The sequence below is a fragment of the Ahaetulla prasina genome, chromosome 1, assembly GCF_028640845.1.
Source record: "Ahaetulla prasina isolate Xishuangbanna chromosome 1, ASM2864084v1, whole genome shotgun sequence".
In the NCBI taxonomy this organism is placed as follows: domain Eukaryota; kingdom Metazoa; phylum Chordata; class Lepidosauria; order Squamata; family Colubridae; genus Ahaetulla; species Ahaetulla prasina.
Genome location: NC_080539.1, coordinates 167544823 through 167569333, shown reverse-complemented (window position 1 = coordinate 167569333; position 24511 = coordinate 167544823). Strand labels below are relative to the sequence as shown.

The following is a 24511-nucleotide window of genomic DNA, read 5'->3' as shown; positions in this document are numbered from 1 at the left end:
CTGGGGCAAGGCGTGGCGAGGCGAATGAGCTGTACATGCCCAGAGGGAGTGCCCACCTGGGCCAGGCCATGGCAGCAGGGGCCAGTTCATCGCCATTTCCAGGCTGGCCTCATGGGCCAGATCTAACCTCCTCACAGTCTGAATTCGGCCTGCGGGCCTTGAGTGTGACACCCCTGACTTAAATGATTTCTCATCATTATTATCAACCAAAATGTATTTCTACCTTTAGGAGAGAAAGTTTCAGAATTATGTTTTGAATTAGGATGAAACTAAGCATTATAGAGACAAGGCATACAGATGACCCTCCCAAGGTTTGATTTTTATTTATTGAGTTGCAATATTGCAGGAAAAGTTGCCAATATCGAAAAGGGGGGAAATCACCACAGAAACATATATTTTAAAAGGTCTATGATGCTGCTGGTTACAGCAGGTACATGATAGAATCCCAAGAAACTGTCATGAGTCCATTCAAAATTATCCTTTCAAAGCTGATTTTTCCTCCCTGCAGGGAGGAGAAAAAAAACCAAGAGTTTTTCCTGGAAAGTGTAGAAAGATTGAAGGAGGGAGGTTTTAAGTTAGCAGGCCCAACAGGGAATAGGATTAAACAGCTTCTCCTTTGTGCTACTTCTGATGCTTGGTGGGAAATGAACAAGGAAGGCTTTTCCCTGGAAAACAATATTTTAGAAATTTGAGGACATTAGAAATTTTAGACATTTAGGACAGGTCAGTGTTTCTCAACCTCAGCAACATTAAAGACATGTGGAACAACTCCCAGAATGCTGGTTAGGGGAATGCTGGGAGTTCAGGTCCACACACCTTAAAGTTTCTGAGGTTGAGAAACACTGTATTAGGATATATCAAATTTAACCCGTGGTGGCTCAGGCTGTAAGAAGCCTGTTATTAAAACACAACAGCCTGCAATTACTGCAGGTTCAAGCCCCACCAGGCCCAAGGTTGACTCAGCCTTCCATCCTTTATAAGGTAGGTAAAATGAGGACCCAGATTGTTGGGGGGGCAATAAGTTGACTTTGTAAATATACAAATAGAATGAGACTATTGCCTTACACACTGTAAGCCGCCCTGAGTCTTCGGAGAAGGGCGGGATATAAATGTAAATTAAAAAAACAAAAACAAAACCCTGAGGTGTTTGTACACCACGTGATTCTTTTTACATAAATGAACATAGAGCAGTAAGAAAATGGCAACCACAACATTTATATTCTTGGTATTTCAATTGTCTTTCCCCTTCAGGTTGCCATTGAGTTCGATCAGAATGTCTCTATCGCATTTGCTTGCCTAAGTGCAAATTGCAAAGTGGTTCATGAATACATTGGCGGCTATATATTCCTGTCAACCCGTTCCAAAGACCAGAATGAGACGTTGGATGAAGACTTGTTCCATAAATTAACCGGTGGAAGGGAATGAAAGGAAACTAGCAGCTTTTCCTGGACTGAATAGAAGGGCCAGAGGTGATGGTGCTCGCTTAGATGGCTCCTTGGTACCTCTTGCCTGATTCTTTTGATAAAAATTGATAAAGAGGAAGCAGGGATACTGCGAAGCGAAGCATCAGCCTTTGGCATCAAGATGGAGGACTTTTCACATTCTGATCAAAAATCAATGTTCTGCTATTGTCTTCTCTTCCATGACCATTGGAGGTGGGGGGGCATGATGGTGGAAAGAGACAGAATTATAAGTGGAAGATTGTCAGATGGAGCCTTCACAAAATTCCACGAATCAGGTAACTCATTGGATGATAGAAGTCTCTTCTGAAAATATTCTAGCTTTTTTTTTTTTGTCCATGAAACCCAAAAGGAAAGCTTCTGGTTTCAATTTTATATTTATTTTAAGAATCTCCTGAATTAAAGTAAAAGGTATTTCTTTTAAAAAATGAAAACATTCTAGCGTGCCAATTTGTCAAACTTTGGAGCGCAGTCCAATTCCCACTTACTGCTTCCTTTTGCACACTGAGTCACTGTCCTCTATAGCTTTCCGGTCAGTGGAATTCATTGTTCTAAAGAGAGCTCAGCCAGTCTTTGTGCAACACAAATAATGTATTTATAGGAAGTATATTCTCTTGGAAATAATGTTTATCCTTTGCGCTAGTCTGGAGCATTGGAGAAGAAAAACTAACCCAAACTCAAAGCATGCCCTGCTTTCAAAAGAGCTTGTGGAAATAGAATGTCTTTGGAAGTTTATTCTTAGAGATATTCTTGAGTCAACTTGTTTCACAGTGTGTTGTAGACTTTTATTGGTGTTAATAGATTGTCTTTGACAAACTTCCTGGAAAGACTCCTGCTCTCAAAAGGTTTTTGTCAATATTAAATTACTGATAAGTATTTTGACAAAAACATGGAACAATGTTTTCCTCTCTGTTCTTCCTGGCTCGTTTTTCACTGGTGGTTACAGTGGAGCAGAGAAGAAGCAAGAATTGTCCATATCTGCAAAAAAGGGAGGAAGGCGTTTTTTGGTATTTTCTTTCTAACCCTTAAAATCTTAAATACATAACACTGGCCTCTAATGGATGGATTCCAATTCCATTGCATATGTGGCTAGAGCTTATGGTAGTTGCTTGAGAGGTATAACAATAGCCCTCTCTAAGTGGTTTACAGAGTCAGCCTATGGTCCCCAACAATCTGGGTCCTCATTCTACCCACCTCGGAAGAATGGAAAGCTGAGTCAACCTTCAGCTTGATGAGATTCGAACTGCCAAATTGCAGTCAGCTGGCAGTCAGCAAAGTAGCCTGTAGTACTACACTCTAACCACTGGGCCAGATTCCTCATCCGTGTTATCCTTGAACGGAGCCATTTTTCCTATGCCTGTGACCTTTTTTTGATTAAATTAGTATCTAAATAATTATGCATTCAGTTTCATTATTTTTCCTATTATTATTTGCCCCTACATAATTATAGTTTAAAATAATGTTATTATAGGTACTACGATACAATGTTTTATAGATGTACCACTATGCCTTATAACTGTCATTTCATGGGAAAAGATGACAAGACAGCAAAAATGAAAGATGAATATACTATATATTAGCATTGTAATTTTTAATAATCAGTTTGGTCTGGTAGTTAAGGCACCAGGCTGCAAATAAGGAGACTGTGAGTTCTAGTGCCGCCTAATGGATGACCTTGGGCCAGTCTCTCTCTCTGAGACCTGGGAAGTAAGCAATGGCAAACCACTTCTGAAATCTTGCCAAGAAGACTGTAGAGCTTGTCCATACAGTTGCAACCAAAAATGTTTTGATAAGTTTTTCAAGGGTCAATTTACACAGATTTAAATTTTCTTCTTTGTGCCTGATTAAGTCAACGTGGGAGAGGCATGCATAACAAGGTGAATGGATCTCATGATGCAAAAATAAAGGGTGAGTGAGTGAGTGTAAATTTGTAGAATGAAAAATCAATTTGCTTATTTTCAGCATCATAAGTCTGCCTTGCTGTAAATTGGATTTCTTGATGATTGGCTTTGTACACTATAGCAGCCATTTTGTAAATATTTTGGAAGGAGATTTTTCAAAATTCTAAATGTATCATCTGCTGCAAAGATAATCCAGTTCATTTTAATCAAAAAGGCTTTTATTTTGTTCCCACTGTGTAACATTTTTGTCCTTTTTTAAATTGTCACTTATTTTTTACTATAAAATGCTTCAGCAGTTTCTGAATTGTGCAGGTTTTGTAAAATAATGATTAAAATTAGCTTTATTAAGGTTTTGCTATGTTTTAGCTGCAATCATTTAAAATAAATTCTAAAATGTTTTTAAACTGTTTCAATAGTTTGGGCATTTTATTTCAATTACTAGCGATAAAGTTGATGAAACTGTAAACTGAGGGACAGGGAATTTGATACTGAGTATTATAAAGTAACTTGCTGTATCAAACACGATCTGGAATCTTTTCCACTTCTGTTAATATTCCCAGCATTTTTTTGAGATTGTCAGCTTCAGGATTTCACTTAGTAAGCATATAGTTTTGTCCTTTTATCTCCAGAGAGTTATTTGGGATAATAAGATAATTGAAATCCAAAGAGGTACTCTTTGTATACTGCTACATTCCCACAAAACGAATGAAACTGTCCCAGAAATTACTCCGTTTGAATTTATACAAACAAAAATCTAGGAATGCCTGTACAAACTTGGATCTTTCTTAATAGCATCTTTTTTTATTCTCTTGATTTCTTGTTTTAGAACCATTATCACCAGGCTTCTATTCCATGTACTAGAGGCAGGATAAAAATATAAATAATTCCAGATAAAATACAGATTATGGAGCCTTTTCCATCTGGAACCATATACATTTAGGGATTTTTTTTTTACAGTTTTATATTTTGTCTATATTTATAGTATTGTGCTATTGTTATTAGTATATATTATTTTCTACTTATAATATATATGTATAAGAATGCATTATTCTCTCTGCACACGGTAGGCTGCTTAGAATGCAATTGGATTAAGAGACGGTGTTTCCCTGAAAATAAGATCCTGTCTTATATTTTTTTGAACCGTGAAATAAGCACTTGGCTTTATTGCCATGCACTCAAAAGCCCAATTGGGCTTATTATCAGGGGATGTCAGGGGAAACAGGGTAGTGTATAAATTTCCCTAAATAAATGGGTGATCCTACAGCCATATGCTTCTGTTTATTTTAAACAGTTCTCCGTTTGTGCCCTCAAACTGAAACAAATCTGTCTCTGAGCTAAACAGACAGGAAGAAGAAGGAAGAAAAGCCATAAGAGAATAGGAGGGCAAAGGAGGGCACCATGAAAGCGTAGTCCTCCTTATGTATAAGAATACCTGTGAGGGGAAGGGAAAAAATGCTCTTTTTCCAAAGGTGAATTCTGAGAGATTTTACATGTTGAATATAATATAATATAATATAACAACAGAGTTGGAAGGGACCTTGGAGGTCTTCTAGTCCAACCCCCTGCCCAGGCAGGAAACCCTACACCATCTCAGTCAGATGGCTATCCAACATTTTCTTAAAAATTTCCAGTGTTGGAGCATTCACAACTTCTGCAGGCAAGTCGTTCCACTTATTAATTGTTCTAACTGTCAGGAAAATTCTCTTTAGTTCTAAGTTGCTTCTTTCTTTGATCAGTTTCTACCCATTGCGTCTTGTTCTACCCTCAGGTGCTTTGGAGAACAGCCCGACTCCCTCTTCTTTGTGGCAACCCCTGAGATATTGGAACACTGCTATCATGTCTCCCCTAGTCCTTCTTTTTATTAAACTAGACATACCCAGTTCCTGCAACCGTTCTTCATATGTTTTAGCCTCCAGTCCCCTAATCATCTTTGTTGCTCTTCTCTGCAGTCTTTCTAGAGTCTCAACATCTTTTTTACATCATGGCGACCAAAACTGGATGCAATATTCCAAGTGTGGCCTTACCAAGGCATTATAAAGTGGCACTAACACTTCACGTGATCTTGATTCTATCCCTGTTTATGCAGCCCAGAACTGTGTTGGCTTTTTTAGCAGCTGCTGCACACTGCTGGCTCATATCTAAATGGTTATCCACTAGGACTCCAAGATCCCTCTCACAGGTACTACTATTGAGCAAGGTACCACATATACGGTACCTGTGCATTTTGTTCTTTGTTTTTTTTTTGCCTGAATGTAGAACCTTACTTTTTTCACAGTTGAATTTCATTTTGTTAGATAGCGCCCAATGTTCAAGTCTGTCAAGATCTTTCTGTAACTTGAGCCTATCTTCTGGAGTGTTGGCTATTCCTGCCAGCTTGGTGTCATCTGCAAATTTGATGAGTTCCCCATCTATCACCTCGTCCAAGTCATTGATGAAGATGTTGAAGAGTACTGGGCCTAAAACAGAGCCTTGGGGTACTCCACTGCATACTTCCCTCCATGTGGATGTAGTTCCGTTGAGGACTACACGTTGAGTGCAGTTGTCAGCAAGTTACAAATCCATCTGGTGGTGGTGCTGTCTAACCCACATTTTTCTACTTTATCTAGTAGTAGGTTATGGTCTACTTTATCAGATGCTTTACTGAAGTCCAAGTAAATTATATCGACAGCATTCCTCTGGTCTACTAATTTTGTCATTTTGTCAAAGAATGCAATAAGATTAGTCTGGCATGATCTGTTTTTGACAAACCCATGTTGGCTTTTGGTTATTACTTTGTTTGCTTCTAGGTGTTCGGTGATTCGTTGCTTGATTATATTTTCCAGAATCTTCCCCGGTATTGAGGTCAGGCTGATAGGTATTCCTTTCATATCGAGCCTGGTAAAAAAAAAAAAAAGATGTTGAGACTCTAGAAAGAGTGCAGAGAAGAGCAACAAAGATGATTAGGGGACTGGAGGCTAAAACATATGAAGAATGGTTGCAGGAACTGGGTATGTCTAGTTTAATAAAAAGAAGGACTAGGGGAGACATGATAGCAGTGTTCCAATATCTCAGGGGTTGCCACAAAGAAGAGGGAGTCGGGCTGTTCTCCAAAGCACCTGAGGGTAGAACAAGAAGCAATGGGTAGAAACTGATCAAAGAAAGAAGCAACTTAGAACTAAGGAGAAATTTCCTGACAGTTAGAACAATTAATAAGTGGAACGACTTGCCTGCAGAAGTTGTGAATGCTCCAACACTGGAAATTTTTAAGAAAATGTTGGATAACCATCTGACTGAGATGGTGTAGGGTTTCCTGCCTGGGCAGGGGGTTGGACTAGAAGGCCTCCAAGGTCCCTTCCAACTCTGTTGTTATGTTATGTTATGTTATTAAAAGGGGCTTCAAAACATCCCATGGAGTCCCCGGATTCTTTGCCTTTGTGAAATTTTAACTTAGATTCAAAAAAAAAGAAAAAGAAAATTGGATGTTTTCAGCTATTTGAAATTTCACAATTTGTTGTTCAGCTATTTGAAACTTCACTAATCCCTTGGACTTCCTGGGAATGCCTCTCCAACATTGTATAAGTCTTGAGGGTGAGAAGGACCCTCAGGGTTTGCTGAGGGGGGGAAAGGAGGAGGGGGAGAGGAATTCTTTCTGAAGCAGGGTACCATCTCCTCTTGGGACGGGCTGCTGGGTTCTGTTTATCTTCCTGTGTCAATAAAGAATTCGGCTTTTAGCTACAACATTCCAGACCACAATGATTTGCTACATGAGGGAAAGATGGATGTCTGAGGCCTGTATGTTCAGGAGGGGGTTTCATAAATAGAAGAGATCTGCAGGGCAATATATTTCTGACACTTCCTTGTACCTATTGTGCTGTTTAAGACTGTCTTTTGCTTTTCTGAGATGGAAAGACCACAGCTCTTAACAGCCGCCATTGGAGGTGTTCCTTATGCTGCTTAATGGGAGATCTTATATATTTATTTATTTATTAGTTTGTTAAACATGTACAAGATAGCAGGTATAAATATGAACATGGATATGAACAAAGGAAATGAATGCAAATAAATGGGGACAGTAAGACAGGGACGGTAGGCGCTTATGCATGCCCCCTTTACGGACCTCTTAGGAATGGGGTGAGGTCCATGGTAGACAATTTAAGGTTGAAACTGTGGGGGTTTGAGGATGTAACAATGGAGTCGGGTAGAGCATTCCAGGCGTTGACCACTCTGTTGCTGAAGTCGTATTTTCTGCAATCGAGTTTGGAGCGGTTTACCTTGAGTTTGGATCAATTGTATCTTGGCTCATGAGCAATGGTGGGTTTCAAAAAATTGTACTACTGGTTCTGTGGGTGTGGCTTGGTGGGCATGGCTTGGCTTGGTGAGCGTGGCTTGGTGGGTGTGGCAGGGGAAGGATACTGTAAAATCTCCATTCCGTCCCCACTCCAGGAGAAAGTTACTGAAAAATCACCATTTCCTCTCGATCAGCTGGGACTCGAGAGGCAGAGAATCGATGGGGGCAGGGCCAGTCAGAGGTGGTATTTACTGGTTCTCTGAACTACTCAAAAATTCCACAGAACTGGTCAGAACCTGCTGAAACCCACCTCTGATCATGATACTCATGAGACAAGTATCTTGGCTCATGAGTATCTTGGCTCATGGTAGCATTAATTAAGGAACAGATCCATTCCATTTTAAACAAAGAAGGAAGACCAAACTGATTCAACATTCATATCATATGAGGAAAAGCATTTTGTGACAATTGCATTTCTTTCTTTCTTTTTTAGAATCCCTTTGTTGCTTGGTAGGTTTTCTTAGAAATTTGACCTTACAAATGGAAGGAGGCTTCACTTCGGTTTCATTGGGCACAGAATTGCAAAGTTCATTAATTATTTCCTTTTTCTTTCCACAAATCAGGCATAGGTATCTTTTAAACCACATGGTTTGCTTTTGAAGGAAGTACCTTTAGTTTTATTTTAAAATCTCTTGGGGAGGGGGGGAACAGACCAGTCAAAAAGACAAGTAATTCAGACTTTACAATATTGTATTAATGGAAATGGCACATGGCAAGAAAATATTATTTGCTACTACTCAAAAAAAAAAAGGGACGTGGTGGCTCAGTGGCTAAGACGTTGTGTTTGTCGATCGAAAGGTCAGCAGTTCAATGGTTCGAATCCCAAGTGCCGTAACGGGGTGAGCTCCCATTACTTGTCCCAGCTTCTGCCAACCTAGCAGTTTGAAAGCACGTAAAAAATGCAAGTAGAAAAATAGGGACTACCTTTGGTGGGAAGGTAACAGCGTTCCGTGCGCTGACGGCCACATGACCATGGAGACAACTTCGGCTTTGAAAAGGAGATGAGCACCGCCCCCTAGAGTCAGGAATGACTAGCACATACAGTATGTACAAGGGGAACCTTTACCTTTACCTTTTTTTAGTCAACCACTCACTTACCTGTCCACTTTGGGCTTCAGGCCGATGATACTATATACTCCCTCCCAACTTAACTATTAACTTCAGTGTTCACAAGACATATTAAGCCATGTTTAATTTCCCTTCCATTTATATACATGTTTTAAACCACGGGTGGCAACTTTATAATTCAGAGTGTCTTCCAATACCGAAGCACTTTTTAGGACCATCGATTGCACCAAAATACAGTCATATGCAAACTATTTCATTAATGGCTCAGCCTACAATTTAGTCTTACTCTACCTGGTTGCCCAATTTGTTGGGATTATAGCAACTCCCCAATGGACACTCCCAGGGAAATAAGTATCTTCTCATTTTTCTTGTTGCAAGCTACTTTTGGCACAGTTCTATGCGAATTAATTAATACTGTAATAAAAGAAATAGGCATCGTCTGAAACAATGCATGCTTTTCTCTCAGCCCCGAGGAAGCCTTTAAACAGAACTGGCATATGCCTTATTCCTTTATTGTCTGGATACCTTTTATTAAAACTCCATCATTAACCAATTTGCATTTTAATTTTCTACATAAACAATATGTACAAATTGGTCATGTCCTACCTGTTATGGTTTGAGGTAATATAATATAATATAACAACAGTGTTGGAAGGGACCTTGGAGGCCTTCTAGTCCAACCCCCTGCCCAGGCAGGAAACCCTACACCATCTCAGACAGATGGTTATCCAACATTTTCTTTAAAATTTCCAGTGTTGGAGCATTCACAACTTCTGCAGGCAAGTCGTTCCACTTATTAATTGTTCTAACTGTCAGGAAGTGAGGGAGTATATTCCTCTGCATTTCGAGCAATCTTCTGAAAAGTACAGGAAGGGACACAAGTAAGTCATTCCATTTTCTTGCCACAAAACCTGGCTTTGCACTTCGCTTTTTTAATGTGTGTCTGCCAGATTTTCTGATCTATCCAACTGTTTAATTTTTTTCAAGAGAAGTTGGTATCCTGCAAAGAAAAATCCCAGCTTCCAGTATTGGCTTTATTTCCAAATCAAGGGGTCAGAGTCATTTTTTAAAAATGAAACTAGGGAGTAACTTCATGCCAGTGCTTTTGAGGCAGACCCAGGGGGGGGAAAAACACAAATAAAAGAGGGGCAGGAGAACGGGGAACATCTTACGAGAAATGCTAGGAAACTATGGCCAGCATCATCCCTGCCAGCTGGCCTGGTGAAGCAGATGCTGATTGTGTTTCCATGGCTGCTACTTCACGCATATGCAAACCACACACAATAGCCATTTTATGAGTGCGTTTACAAGCTCACATTCCTTTTTTTAGCATGATTGAAGCGGTATTGCTGCATTGCATTGCAATCTCTGTCCCTTTAAGGTGTACATCTGATGTCGCGCTACATACAGGAAAGAGACATGGTTTGTTTCACAGTGTTGCTTTTGACAATGTGACCTCCATTGGAGGCTACTGTACATCCCTACATTTTCTAACATTTCAAAATGTACCAGCACTAGGGGAGAAAAAAATGAAGATTCCTACCTTTGGAGCATTAAAACAGAAGGATGAGTGATGTGATGAATATATGTTTTTGTTTGATATGTTTTATCAAACAATAGAGGAGAATGTATGTAGCTCAGCATTTAACTATGGAGTCCTTGGTGCTCTCTGAACTTGGTTGCTTGCTTACAGACATTTCATTACCCAACTATATAAAGTCATCAGTGCTAGGGAATGTGGGATTTTGCTCCATGTTTATATACAATAGGTTGCCCTGTAATACTGATGGGGGAGTGATTTTCTCCTTGATTACTGTATGGTTTTCTCTAGATTGTTTACCTTGTGTTATCTGGGTATTGGCTGCTGGGAAGGATGTATTCTGGTCTTTTTTGTTTCCTTTTTAGTTTTATTTATTATCTAAATGTTGTGTAAACCTTATTTATCTCTATGAGCCTGATAATGGTGGATTTGTCTGAATTGTCAACCTGCCAGGAATTCTTTAGCATTTTTTTATTTGGCTTGGTCTAAAATGGTAACAGTTTTCCAGTTGCAACTGTGGTTAAATTTATCTGTATTTATGTCCCATTAATTTATTGAAACTTGTAGAAGGAGAAATATTTTTAAAGTTGAGATTTAGTATAGTTATCATGAGCTACTATGACTGATTCTTATTAGAGTCTGCATATTAACACCATGCCAGTTTGCATAGTACACAAACTTAAAAGGTAAAGGCTCCCCTTGCACATATATGCTAGTTGTTCCCGACTGCTAGTTGTTCCCATCAAAGGTGGTCCCTATTTTTCTACTTTCATTTTTTAGGTGCTTTTGAACTGCTAGGTTGGCAAATTTACACAAAGTTACATTCCCACAATATAACACCAAGGGCTGTCAATTGTTGGCTACCAAATTTCCTGCCCCATCTCACTTTTGTTTATTAAAAATAAATAAATGTAATACTTGTATGCTGAAAACTAAAGCACCAAACATAACTTCTTTGTATCTTTTCTTTTATGTACTCCTAGAGTGTAATCACCAAGACAAATTCCTTGTGTGCCCAATCACACTTCGCCAATAAAGAATTCTATTCTATTTATTTTCAGTGTCTCCACCCTTAAATTCAATGGGTAGCTGCACCTTTAAATCTCAAATAAATCTTGGACCATGGTTAAATGTTCATGTAGGACCAGGTAAACAGGGGTCTTGTCCACATATGCTCATAACTCAAAGTTTCTCAGAATTACTTCAGGGTGCAATTTTAGACTTTGTCTTCCTTGAACAATGGCTGGGAGAAGAATTAACCAGTGTCAGAAGATTTCAGAGCTGGTAAAATATTTGAACAGTGTTGGGTAACATCAGCTTATTCTTGTACCTTTAAAAGGTTGTTCCAAAAGTACAGGCAGGTCTGTTTACAGCAAGGGGACAGAGTCAAATGTCTCCAGACAGCTCCATTAAGCTATCTCCCTTACACGTGTGGTTAAGCTGGTATGTCTCAAAGCTTCCTTGATACTGACTGACATGGACAAAGATAAGGAGATGTTAGCATCTGTTCTCAAAGTCAGCATTCCTCTGCTACTAAAGGCTATTCTGTGAGCTCATAAATCCTGCCCCTCAACTGCAGGTTTCCCTTTGAACATAGCTGCCTGCTGGTTTTCTCCATTAACAGCTACCCCTTGCTTTTGTCTTTCCTCCTTCAGTTTTAGATCTCTACACACAAAACACAGCACAACAATTAGCCACCCTCCCCCAAATTAGTTCCCTTTATAAAAAGCAGCTAAAAAGGGGAGAGAACTGATAATGCCCGCCCTGGATGATATCGGCATGGAGAAATTAAACATTATTCAAAGAATTGTAGCGGTAACCCAATTATTATTAATTTCACCTGTGTTTCAGTTGTTTTAAATGGAAATGAGGTAATTTGAGACTAATTGTGGCAAGTAACAGCATGCCACAAACTAATCAAAATTATTTCTTTTAAATTGTTCACATGTAGTTCCAGGGGTGCCTGCAGGCTAAATATATAAAAGCTGTATAGAAAGGAGCCAATTTTGAAAGAGGAAAAAAAATAATATTGGCTAAGTAAGGGCCTAGTATCTTTTTAACCACCCTCTGACACCTTCATCTTCCTTTTTGTTTTTCTACCTTTCATTATAAAATAATGGGGGCTCATTGCACTTATCCACATATACTATGTATAAAGCTTGCTGCTTGCATTTGCAAACTACATTCCTACAATGATCTCACTTCCTTCCAGTTTGTTCTAGTGGTGAAGGCACCAGATTAGAATCCAGAAGACTGTGAGTTCTAGTGCTGCCTTAAGCATGAAAGCCAGTTGGGTGACTTTGGGTCCGTCACTCTCTCTCAGCACAAACCACCCTCACAGGGTTGCTGTTGTGGAGAAAGGATGAGGAGGAAGGAGTAGTAAATATTTCACTGCCTTGTGTTATTTATAAAAAGAATGTTGCATCTTATGATTAATGATTGTAACTATGATCTATGATATATAACCTACTACTTTGTTGTTGAATGTACATTGAGAGCTTACGCACCGGAGACAAATTCCCTGTGTGTCCAATCATATTCGGCCAATAAAGGATAAAAAAGAAAAATAATAAAGGCAGGAGAAAAATATAGAAATAAATAAAATAAAAGTGGTCAGCTTAGCCATGGTTTGTTGACTATACAGCTATTAGCAGAGTTTATCCAAACTCTCAGCCATAATACAAACTTGTTCCTTTATGAACAACAGCTGAAGGGAAGTTGAAACAAGAAGTTTGGCTTCTTTGGGAAGGAAAGCTTATCAGCAGCCTTTCCCCACCAAGCTTTCATCTTCCCTCTGCTGGCCACCTCTTTTCTCTCCCGGCTGCAGAATGCTACTCTTTTTCTCCCCACCCAAGCCGGCCAGACAGACATGAAGCAACTAACTGGTGAACGGAGCTGCCCATCTCCACTCAAAGAATGGAGGTGGGGGTTTGGGGGTGGGTGGGGTGAGACTACAGAGGGTGTGGGCTGGCCCGGGCTGGCATCTGGGGAGATGTAGAACAACACATCTCTCACACCCAGGAACAGACACTGGGGGTTTGGTTGGGGGTGGTGGGGGGGCCTTAAGGGGCCAGGAGCAAATGAGCACAGCTACTGATGCGTCAGCTCTGAGTCACTGGAATGCATAAAGCAAGTGCTGGGAAATCAGGGAGAGGGGCTGACGCTGAACCTCTCCCCAAGACACTCTGCGCTGCTAGGTAAGTTCAAACAGAGACTGATTGGGAAGAGGAAGCCAGGATAGTTCCCCTTGATTCAGAGGGTGGTGTGTTCAAGATCTAATCTGGCTAAATGAAAGAGGAGATTGACTCAGGTGGAGTGGACAATAGGGCTGCCCAGGTGAGCTCTTCTCCCTTCTGTGTTAAAAAGGAGTTCTGCAAGTGTCCCATTTTCTCATGCTCCAGGCAAGTAGCTGGATGTTACTGACATTATTCTCGGCCTCGTGTCCCTCAGGAGAAGAGGACCGAGGCTTGCTTTTTCTGAACAAGAAGTCTGGTGAGATAGTTGATGTTGAGGCTTGAGGCTTTATTTACCCACAAGATTTGTTTCAGTAGAGACAAGTCCAATTTTCGGAGCATTGCAAAAGGGGCTGTAAAATCAATCTTTGGGGCTAGTGCTCATCTGGAGGCTGCACGCCATTGTTGTTGAACATCAATCATCCCTTTGGTAGAATCTGTTGTTGACTTTACAACAGTCCATACATTGCTGTAATATCTAAAATGTATTTATTGCAGTGAGCACAGAACAAGCTGCCTGCCTTTTTCAATTTAAGGGAATTTACTTTAGAAATGGAGACTGGGGTGGGGTTCTTAAATGCTGGTCAAGAGGTGTATGTATGATTGGTCAGCCACATCTGTTCAGCAGTTTGCCCCACCCCACCAAACAAAAAGCATTAGGAGGGCATTGCTTTTACTTTATGATGTGTGGAGGGCCAGGGATGTTTCAGAATGAAGAAAGGATGTGCAGCTACACAAAGAATAATCTGGATGTAATCCATGCCACCACTTTCGATTATAAAGTTTGCTTAAATGTGCAAAAGAAGTTTGAAAGTTTATGAGCCCCCAAGAACAGAGTCAAAAAACAAAAAGTTTTTTTTTCCAAAGGGAAACCTTTGAGAAATTGCAAGGCAGGTTTAGCACAGGATTAAATTACTAAATAGTACAGTAAAGTCAGTTGCATTCACGAGAACATACTTCTAAATGGATGGTCATATAATATGTGGATGTACATGTCTATAGTCTGAATGAATGTTAGTGGAGAGTAAATAATTGGCTAAATAGTAGAGAAGTCACTTTGGGTTAGTGATAGTAATGTCTGAAATTATATAGGGTTTCCTGTGTGGGCAGAGGGTTGGACTAAAACACGTCCAAGCTCCCTTCCAACTATTCTATTCTATTCTATTCTATTCTATTCTATTCTATTCTATTCTATTCTATTCTTCTTTCCTTTTTGTTCACTCACATACATGTAGGTGTATGTATGAAGATGTAGGGTGATTCAACTCACCCTTGCATGGTTGTTTATTGTGGGAAAAATAGGAGGGAGAAATATTGTGTGTGTTCATCACCTTGAGCTATTTATAAAAGTAATAAAGGCAGGATAAAACTTTAATAAATGAAAAGTAGCCATCTGAATTAGTGGTTATCATCTATCTGCACTTAAGAGAGCCTCTGGCTGGATTTCAAGACCAAATATAGTTGCATTTTATCCTCTTCCCACTATAAGGTCAGGTTCTTATGATATTTTAATGAATGGACATTGTAAAATAGTGGGTACTTCTATGGAAATTAGGACATGCTAGCTCAGTGGCTAAAATGCTGAGCTTGTCAATCGAAAGGTCGGCAGTTCAGCGGTTCGAATCCCTAGTGCTGCATAACAGGGTGAGCTCCCATTACTTGTCCCAGCTTCTGCCAACCAAGCAGTTCGAAAGCACGTAAAAAATGCAAGTAGAAAAATAGGGACCACCTTTGGTGGGAAAGTAACAGAGTTCCGTGTGCCTTTGGCATTCCGTCATGCCGGCCACATGACGACAGAGACGTCTTCAGACAGCGCTGGCTCTTTGGCTTTGAATCGGAGATGAGTACTGCACTCAGAGTCGGGAACAACTAGCACATATGTGGGAGGGGAACCTTTACCTTTACTATGGGAATTAATTTTTGATAGTACTGTTTTCCTCCCTTAGCCTATCCTTTGAAAACAGTTCGCTCTTCATACCCAAGGTGCTTTTAAAGGACCACAATGACCAGCTTCCTGGCCTGTGTAGTGTTGCTTGTCAGAATCATCACAGCTAGGCCCACCGAGGAGACAAGTCCTGCCATACCAGAAGATGCCAAGGCCCCGTTCCTGCTGATTCAGCAGAATGTCTGGGAGGAAAACATAAACCTTACTAGCTTGCCTTGTGAGGTGCTGAGGAACCAGACATCAATCACCTTGCACGTCCAGAATCAAAATCTCACTTCCTTCCCTAAATGTCTGCCGGAGCTTCTGGAAAGTCTCGATTTGAGTGTCAATCTTTTGCCAGAATTGAAAAGTCAAGATGTGGCTTATCTGCCCAAACTGCGAATCCTTTCTCTGAGACAGAATCAGATCCGAAAGGTGATATGGGGGACTGGAACTCTCAGCCATCTACAGTTCTTAGATCTGAGCTTCAATTTGCTCTCGGTTGTACCTTCCTGCATTACTTCTTCTTTGGACAATCTGAGGTGGTTGTCTCTAGCGGGAAACCCTATCAGAGAGATCCAGCCTTTCGCCTTCTCCTGCTATCCTCAGCTGCATTTCCTGAACTTGTCATCCACATGGCTGGGAAAAGATGGGGAAATGGGGATTTCAGAATCTGCTTTTGCAACGAACTTGTCCCACCATCCAAAGTCTACTGAAGAAGCCAGAAAATCTCCGATCAACGTCCTTGACCTCAGTGCAACCTTTCTGGAGAGGAGTAAGTGTTAAAGTCTAACTAGAAAAATAACAAGCCTCATCAAATTGGGTGGGATGGGAGAGGTGGGTGTAAAATTTGGTTGTAAAGTTTTCTAAACTCTGTCTGAAGACTTTGGCAAAACATGGTCTTTCTCAAAGTTGTAACTTCTAGGTACTAAACTATTAATCTTACCTTGCCTGGGGATAATGGATGATCCCTAATACAGTTGCATTCAGTTTTAATTAGAATTTGCCTTCCAGTGCTAAAATCTGAATATATATAGGCAAGAATTTCCTATTTGAGGGATTTCTTTTTCAAGACAAAACAATAATACTCATTAATTTGTACAAATGAAATTATTATTATTATTGTTGTTGTTGTTGTTATTGTTGTAAAAGTTCCCTAATATACTATTTACATTACATTTAAAGATTTACAATAAATCTACAGAACTACTCAAAAGTAATGTTCAGCGTTCAGGAAAGTTTAGGAAAGCAACATCTAGTTTCACTTTTAAAAACCAACAATGGGTCAATTTAGTATTCCAGCTCCCAGATATTTTTTCCTCCTGATGCCTATATTTTAGGAGTCTTAGAAAAAATGCCTACATTTTTTGCTACGTGTTTTTACCTGATAGGGCATTTGTGTATGTGTACTTTTACAGTGACTTACTGTAAATCGTGTTTCTCATTTACAATACAGAACAAAATAAGCAACCCAGGGTCAACAGGTAGTTTGAATTACGATTTCCACAGCCCCATCCACCATGTTCACTTGTGAATATTAGAATCTAGCCAATTATTGGAAGGTTTTTGGCAGGGATGCCTGATTTGATCCAGATTATCCATGGTTGAAGAGCTTCCAAGCTGTCTATTCTCTAAACTGTATTTTGATATGATGGTTATGATTAAGCATCATTAATATCAACCAGCACACTAATTTATAATTATTCAAAAGTTCTCTTATCTACGTCAAATATAAAGTAAGGAGATGGAAAGACTTTAGAACCAATTCCATCTTCACAGAATTATTTCTGTTTTATTCCGGTTGCAAAATAGTCTGCTTTTAAAATATTGTCAGGCACAGGTGACTGAACATACAGTTCCCTGGAGCCAGAAGTAAGGAAGGGGATGTCCTCCAGGGGAGTATTAATTAGAAATTCCATTGGAAATTTCAGCATCTTGAGGTCCACAGGTCCCACCGGTGCCTTCAAGTCAGTATCGCCTTAAGTCTGTCCTTTGTTTGATCTGACCTCCTCCTCCTTCTTCTTCTTCTCAGTTCACGAGGACTGGCTCAAAGAGCTGCCACAGCTCACCTCCTTCTACCTAACACAAATGCCCAAACTAAGAAGATTGGATCCAGTTGTCTTCCGCAATCTCCCCATGCTAAGAGAATTGAACTGCCAAGAGTCCCGTGCGCTAAGTCTAGTTGAAACCAAGTCATTCCACCACATACCTCTTGTGGCCTCCCTAATATTTAAAAAGTAAGCTTTCCTGTGTCTACTTATTAGCAGGGGTCTATCTATCTTAATTGAGCTTTCAACTGCTTCCTTCTAAACCTGTTGGGCTACAAGGTCAATTTTGTTTAGCCAATTGACTGTCTAGACTTGAGATGAGAATGTGTTGGACCGACATATCTACAGGACATCAGGTTGGATGAAACTCATCACAACCCTCCAACTGACTTCATTCCTTAATCTATTAAGTAGAAATTGTAATGATAATTGATTCAGCTATAAGGATATAGTTCAATCGTCTGGTGTTTTTCATCATAGTATGGTCCTGTAAAAATGTTCCAGTATTGATGAAAAATACCGGTAAGTTATTTTTAATTTTTCTCAAGCATGAAGAAAAAATGGTAACTCATAATTGGGATGGAATCTCCTTGGTTATGCATTACTAAAGAGAAACCATATTTCATTTTTTAGAATAGAATAGAATTTTTTATTGGTCAAGTGTGATTGGACACACAAGGAATTTGTCTTGGTGCATATGCTCTCAGTGTACATAAAAGAAAAGATACCTTCATCAAGGTACAACACTTAATGATGGTCATAGGGTACAAATTTAACACTTAATGATAGTCATAGGCTACAAATAAGCAATCAGGAAACAATCAATATCAATATAAATCATAAGGATTACCAACAACAAAGTTACAGTCATACAGTCATAAGTGGAAGGGGATGGGTGATGGGAACAATGAGAAGATTAATAGTGCAGATTTCGTAAATAGTTTGACAGTGTTGAGGGAATTATTTGTTTAGCAGAGTGATGGCGTTCGGGAAAAAACTGTAATAATCTCTCCAGCAATCTCCAGCCACCTGGGCTTCATAGGCTCAGAATAAATCCCAAACAGAAATTTCATGAGAAGACTTCTTTTTCATATCAGAAAATCAAGGAGGCTGCAGAGTGGACAGATGTATAACCAAGAAAAAAAAAAGAGTGTACATAATACAAACTCCCTCCACCATTTATGACAATAAAGCAAACAATGCAGGTGGTCCTTGACTTATGACCACAACTGAGCCCAAAATTTCTGTTCCTAAGCAAGACAGTTGTTCAGTGAGTTTTGTCCCATTTTACGACCTTTCTTGCCACCGTTGTGAAGTGAATCACTGCAATTGTTAAGTTAGTAACACAGTTGTTAAATGAATCTGGCTTCCCCATTGACTTTGCTTGTCAGAAGGTCGCCAAAGGGGCTCACATGACCCCGGGACACAGCAATAGTCATAACTATGAGTCAGTTGCTAAACTTCTGAATTTTGATCATGTCACCCTGGGGATGCTGCAATGGTCGTAAGTGTGAAAAATGGTCATTAAGTCACTTTTTTCCATGCCATTGTAACTTTGGTCACTAAATGAAGTGTTAAATCAAGGACCACCTGTAATGCAGATATTCAATTGCTTGCTCTTATCTTCACTTCACTTCACTTCACTTCACTTCTTGTTACTTGTTACTTGTTATTTACTTGTTTATTTTCCTAGCTGTAACTTGAGCAACTTCAGCCCATGGAATCTCACTTCATCGCACAACCTCTCCATCAACCTCTATGGAAATCCTTTGGTTTGTCATTGTGAAATTTCTTGGTTGCTGTCAAACCCTGATACAGTCATTCTACAGAGGTAAGAAGGTTATGAGAATGAAGTTTTTGGGTCAAATTAGCTTTTATAAAAGGGTAGGAGTTGTGTAACAAGGGGTCCAAAGGCATTTAATGCTGTCATTAACTGTTGTGTGAATTTTTAATTTAAAAATTAAAAAAAAGTTCTTGAATCAGCAAGATCTAAAAGAAGACAGAAAAGCAAACAGCAATATGTACCAAAGGCAAATTTATGAGTTTTATTTTAGAAAAAGGCATTGCATCTTATATTTTCCATCCCTATTTTGCCATTTTTGAAGGGTTATAGGGGTCATATTTAAAGACTAACCTAACTCCTAGATAGGGGAGCATAGGCCCATCAGTTGTAATTTGGTTCTCATCAGCAACTTGCACACAGTGACAAACAGACTGAACACTGCTATATTTCACATTAAATGGGGTGTAAATCACAGGTGTCAAACTCATGGTGTCACATTGCCATCACATGACGTATTGCGATGTTTTTCCCTTCACGGAGCTGGAGTGTGCGTGGCCTGCACATGATGTATCTGACCTTCGGGCTACCACTTTGACACCCCTGGTGTAGATGATAAGGAACTAAGAGACAGTTCTTAGTTAAGGCTTTTAAAGTTAGTAAATCAAATCCATCAAAGATCCAGAACTCACTCTGATTCAGGGGTGAAATCCAGCAGGTTCTGAAAGGTTCTGGAGAACCAGTAATGGAAATTTTGAGTGGTTTGGAGAACTGGTAGTGGAAATTTTGAGTAGTTCAGAGAATCGGCAAATGCCACCTTTGGCTGGCCCCAGAGTGGGGTGGGAATGGAGATTTTGCAGTATCCTCCCCCTGCCACACCCACCAAGCCACACCCACCAAACCACAACACATCCACCAAGCCACACCCACAGAACCGGTAGTAAAATAATTTGGATTTCACCACTGCTCTGATTCCTCCTATTTCCTCAGAGCACAAGATAGTCATAACATAATAAGGTAAGAGGCAAAGATGAACTTTTGCACTGGAACGAGAATGCTAAAAACCATTCACCCAAAAATACAGAAACACAAATGAGGGATATAGAACTATTGTGGTATTTTACGCATTACATCTTTCTACTACCTCATAGCACACCTTGATTGATTTAATCTCTTACAACCTTGTTTCAGGGCATCAGACACCATGTGCTATTCTTCTCCAGGAGATAAAGAAGCATCTTCATCTATGTTGTTATCCAAACTCTATGATCAGTGTCAAGCTCAGACAACCATGCATTCGACCTTGTCTTTGGTTCAAGGCAAACTGTACCACACCCTTAACAGCATCACTACAGAAATATTGGCCGACTCTAGTACGTTGCTTCAAAAGTCTCTCAGTGATTCCTTCATCCCTCAAAGCACATCTTTTATCTCAAGAGAATTAACAAGGAAGGATCCAAGTAAGACAGACATTCTTGCTTACAAAGAGCAAGCAGTTCATAGATCTACTGAGCACCCACTGATTATTGCACCTCGTATTACAGAGTTCTCAACAATCCCGGGAAAACTCTCTACGGAGCATCCTGAAGATACCACAACACCGTACCAGTCCACTTTACACAGTTTCACAACTGAATTGACAGGAACACCTTATTTTGAAGTTTCCAGTGATTTGTTCATTCCATACAGTAAAACAGATTCAAACGAGAATGATCTAACCCTTCAGGATCCCACCAAACCTACCTCCCTTCCAAATCTTGCATCTACTAATAGTCTACCGGATTATACAGATGACTATGATTATGAAAACCAGCAAGTGGCATCTGTAGCCCAGGCCATGGATTTGTGTGATTATGATCCATGCAGGCATCTCCAGAAGCCTTGTGTTGATCTCCAAAAGTTGTCTTCCTGCTTGTGCCCAGGCATGTCAGATGAATTCACCGTCCCAGATCCGCCAAGATTTCATGAAGTATCTGAAATGAGGGACACTTCAGCCCAGATCCACTGGTGCTCCCCAAATTCTGCAGTAAGATTCTACCAGCTTGCTTACCGTCCTAAAGGCAGCAAAAAGAATTATACAAATTCTGGAGAGATTTATACTACCGCTAGGCAATACACTCTGTATAACCTTCTTCCTGGTTCTACCTACCAGGTGTGTATAATTGCCTGGAACAAGGCAGGATCAAGCCGAACTACAGGCTGGAATGAGCATAATCCTCCATGCAGCACCTTTGTCACAAAGTCCAGCTACACATCTATCTTTGCGGCTCTGTGCGCAACAAGTGGGCTCTTTCTCATAGCTACCATATTACTGTCAGTATGTCTGTGCAAAAAATACAAGACACCACATATAGAGCAATATAACACACATCTAGTATCTTATAAAAATCCTGCTTTTGATTATTCCATAAAATAAATCAGGGTAATGAGACTGGCATAAATATAGGCCATTGTTGTAAACTGTTTACCCACTATGATCATTTTCCCCCCCTATTCCTCCTATTTCCTCCCTCCCAAAAAAAGTTAGATTTTTTTTTCAATTGTTTTGCTTTAGTATTGCTTTCTCCTTCTGAAATTTCTTCTCCAATTGAAGCAATCAGAAATTATTTTTTCAATATTTAAAACTATAAAAAAATAGCAAACAACCACCACAAATCCTCAAAATTCGGGCTATTTTTAGGAGGAGAAAACACTTAATCCAGCATGTAAAGTATTTAATCCAATTAGCAGAAATATCAGACTTGCCAGCAGGAATAAGAAACTGATTCTTCTCTGTCCTCTTGAAGCTGCCACTATGCCTGCTCTTTCGGGGAGTCCCTCAATTCTCCAGAGTGGATTTGATGGGAGACCGCTAAATGTTGGTTGGCCCAGAGTCCCAGACCCATTGGATATGAACATTTTCATGGACCAAAAAGTGTTACCAGGACAATGTCATATGAGTGTTACAATGCTGTAGTGAGAAAGGTCATCCAAGAACATAAAAATATCACCTATGCTACATATTTCATGGAACTCAAAAGCTTTCATTCCTTCCCATCTTTCCCTATTGCGTCAGATTGGATGTTTATGTACTCATAACTTATTTGTGCTATGGAAAGTGCCTCCATATGCATAAATCCACTATACTTCCTTCACTCCATAGAGGATATGTTTTGAGCAGTGATATCTAAGCAGGCTGCCAAGGGAGGATGGGGTATCGTTATGAAAATATTTGGCATCATTGCTTCCAAACGGAGGATGAAATGGTCAGATTTTAACAGATGAAAGTTGTCCGTTTCACTTGGAAGTATTACTGTTCCAATGTTCTACTTGTTTACTGTAAGTAGATAGATCTTCCTTTTCTTCATCAGATCTGATCTATTGTCAATAATGTATTCTGTTTGCCGGAACCAGGGATCCAAAATGCAGATTCAGGTCCATCCAAAGACCTGAGAATGCTGAATGCCACATCACAAACTATAGGTGAAACCCGGAAGGAAACCCACACAGAATAAGAAAGATTAATCTGATAGCCCTGGACTTCCAACCATTCATTTAGTGGTCACTGGAAGTTGCAACAGCACTGAAAAAAGTGATGTGACCATTTTTCACACAACCATTGCAGCCCCCTTACGTCAAGTGATCAAAATCCGGACACTTGGCAACTTAGTTGGACTGTCCCTGGGTCATACTTTTTGCAACCTTCTAACAAGCGAAGTCAAGGGGAAAGCACAATCCTAAGTATTTCACTTGGACAGTAGACCATATTACATAGTTGTTTTAGCTAGCTGCACTCTGACTTACACAATTATTATTTTCAGAAATATTTTTGAGGGAGTGGCCTCTATTTTTTATACTATAAGATTCTCTGATATAAAGGTCATATTTTGAGAAAAACTAGTCTTCCTTTTAGATTAATTTCAGTGTTTAAAAATAAATCTAATTGTTTCCAGTGGGGCTTACTCTTAAAACTATATAAAGAATTCTAGAAAAACGAATGATATCTGAGCACTCTGCTCAGGAAGCATGTCCTATTAAACTTCCAAATAAATATGTTTTGGTTTAAACTGTAAGCATAATTTCTTTACAGAAATCACTTAAAACTCAGAATGTTTATCTTCTCCAACGTATTTATGTATATGATCTCTGCCTTAAATTCCAGGGTGAACCTGAAATGTAGGAATCAATTTTTTTTTCTGAATTTTTATAAAAAAAGAAAAAATTGCACCCCAATTTTTGTCTTCTTAATTTATATTTGTTTTCTTAAATTCCAAATGAAATTATTTCAGCTTCTTAGTAAAGAGGTAAATGTTTATACAAAGTTCCTTTCAAACTAGAATGTATTATTTGTGGCATTTATTAAAAGATCAACTGTGCAACTTGCTATTTTCACTCAATTTATGTACTTTTGTCAATGATAAAATATCAAATATTTTGTAACATACATTTTATTCCTTGCACATTTGAGACATGAAGGAATCTTTCTGTTAAGGTTGCACAATGTGTAGGAAAATAAATCAAAGGTTTAGAAATTTTAAGCATTACAATCTCTATACAATAAATGTGTATTCAGAGAAGCTGATTTAATGTCTTATTCTACCTGAATTATCCTAAAAAATGTAATTCATTGTTATAAAATAAGATTTTAAATATCATTTTCTCATGATTTCAAGTATCTATCTGTTTCATTTGGTATGGAAATGAGAGATGGAACAGATGATGATTACACAGTCAACAGATAATTCTGGCAAGAAAATGAAGAAACAAAATAAGAAAGTTAGGCAGCATAGAGCAATTAATTTTCCTGCTTAGATCCAATTCCAGCTGCTAGATCAGTGGTAGTCAACCTGGTCCCTACCGCCCACTAGTGGGCGTTCCAGCTTTCATAGTGGGCAGTAGGGGTTTTGTCCGATACTGAAGCACTTTCCTTTTTTTAAATTTAACTGACTTTTTAAAAATTTTCATAGTATTATTTAAAAACATTTTCATTAGGTTTTCATAAAATACCCCGTGACAATTTAAATTTCTGAAAATGTACTATTTGTATCGCCCGCGCGTAAGTTTAGTTCACGTTACGTAAGTGAAACTAAATGGCGCTATAGTGCGACTGCAAACAAAAGAGCCTCATCCTAGAATAGCTCGCGCATCTCCCCACCACCACCACCCAGCTGTAACAGACAAGCAGAGCTGGTAGCCGGTGCCCCCCCACCAAACCCAATCCACGATGCGCGAGAGGCATGCGCGGACGACG

The 24511-nt window shown here is 39.4% G+C and overlaps 2 protein-coding genes across 7 annotated transcripts in view; both read left to right on the top strand.

The window, feature by feature from the left end:
• Nucleotides 1-3768, top strand: part of FERMT1 (FERM domain containing kindlin 1) — a 57949-nt gene extending 54181 nt beyond the window's left edge. For all 4 annotated transcript variants that reach the window (XM_058181235.1, XM_058181226.1, XM_058181248.1 and 1 more), the window contains one exon: nt 1252-3768. In XM_058181235.1, coding sequence (XP_058037218.1) covers nt 1252-1425 — 174 coding nt within the window. In that variant the 3' untranslated portion in view covers nt 1426-3768. The remainder of the gene's footprint in view (nt 1-1251) is intronic.
• LRRN4 (leucine rich repeat neuronal 4) lies at nt 1599-24263 on the top strand. 3 transcript variants are annotated; one of them, XM_058181201.1, is made up of 5 exons: nt 1599-1738; nt 15476-16228; nt 17486-17690; nt 19195-19332; nt 20473-24263. In XM_058181201.1, exons 2-5 carry the CDS (start codon nt 15532-15534, stop codon nt 21695-21697), a joined length of 2265 nt encoding a protein of 754 aa, XP_058037184.1. In that variant the 5' UTR covers nt 1599-1738; nt 15476-15531; the 3' UTR covers nt 21698-24263. The 3 variants fall into 3 exon arrangements, with proteins under 3 accessions (XP_058037184.1, XP_058037176.1, XP_058037194.1); XM_058181193.1 differs by lacking the exon at nt 1599-1738 and adding an exon at nt 13366-13493; XM_058181211.1 differs by lacking the exon at nt 1599-1738 and adding an exon at nt 13494-13632.
• Nucleotides 24264-24511: the final 248 nt, after the last annotated feature.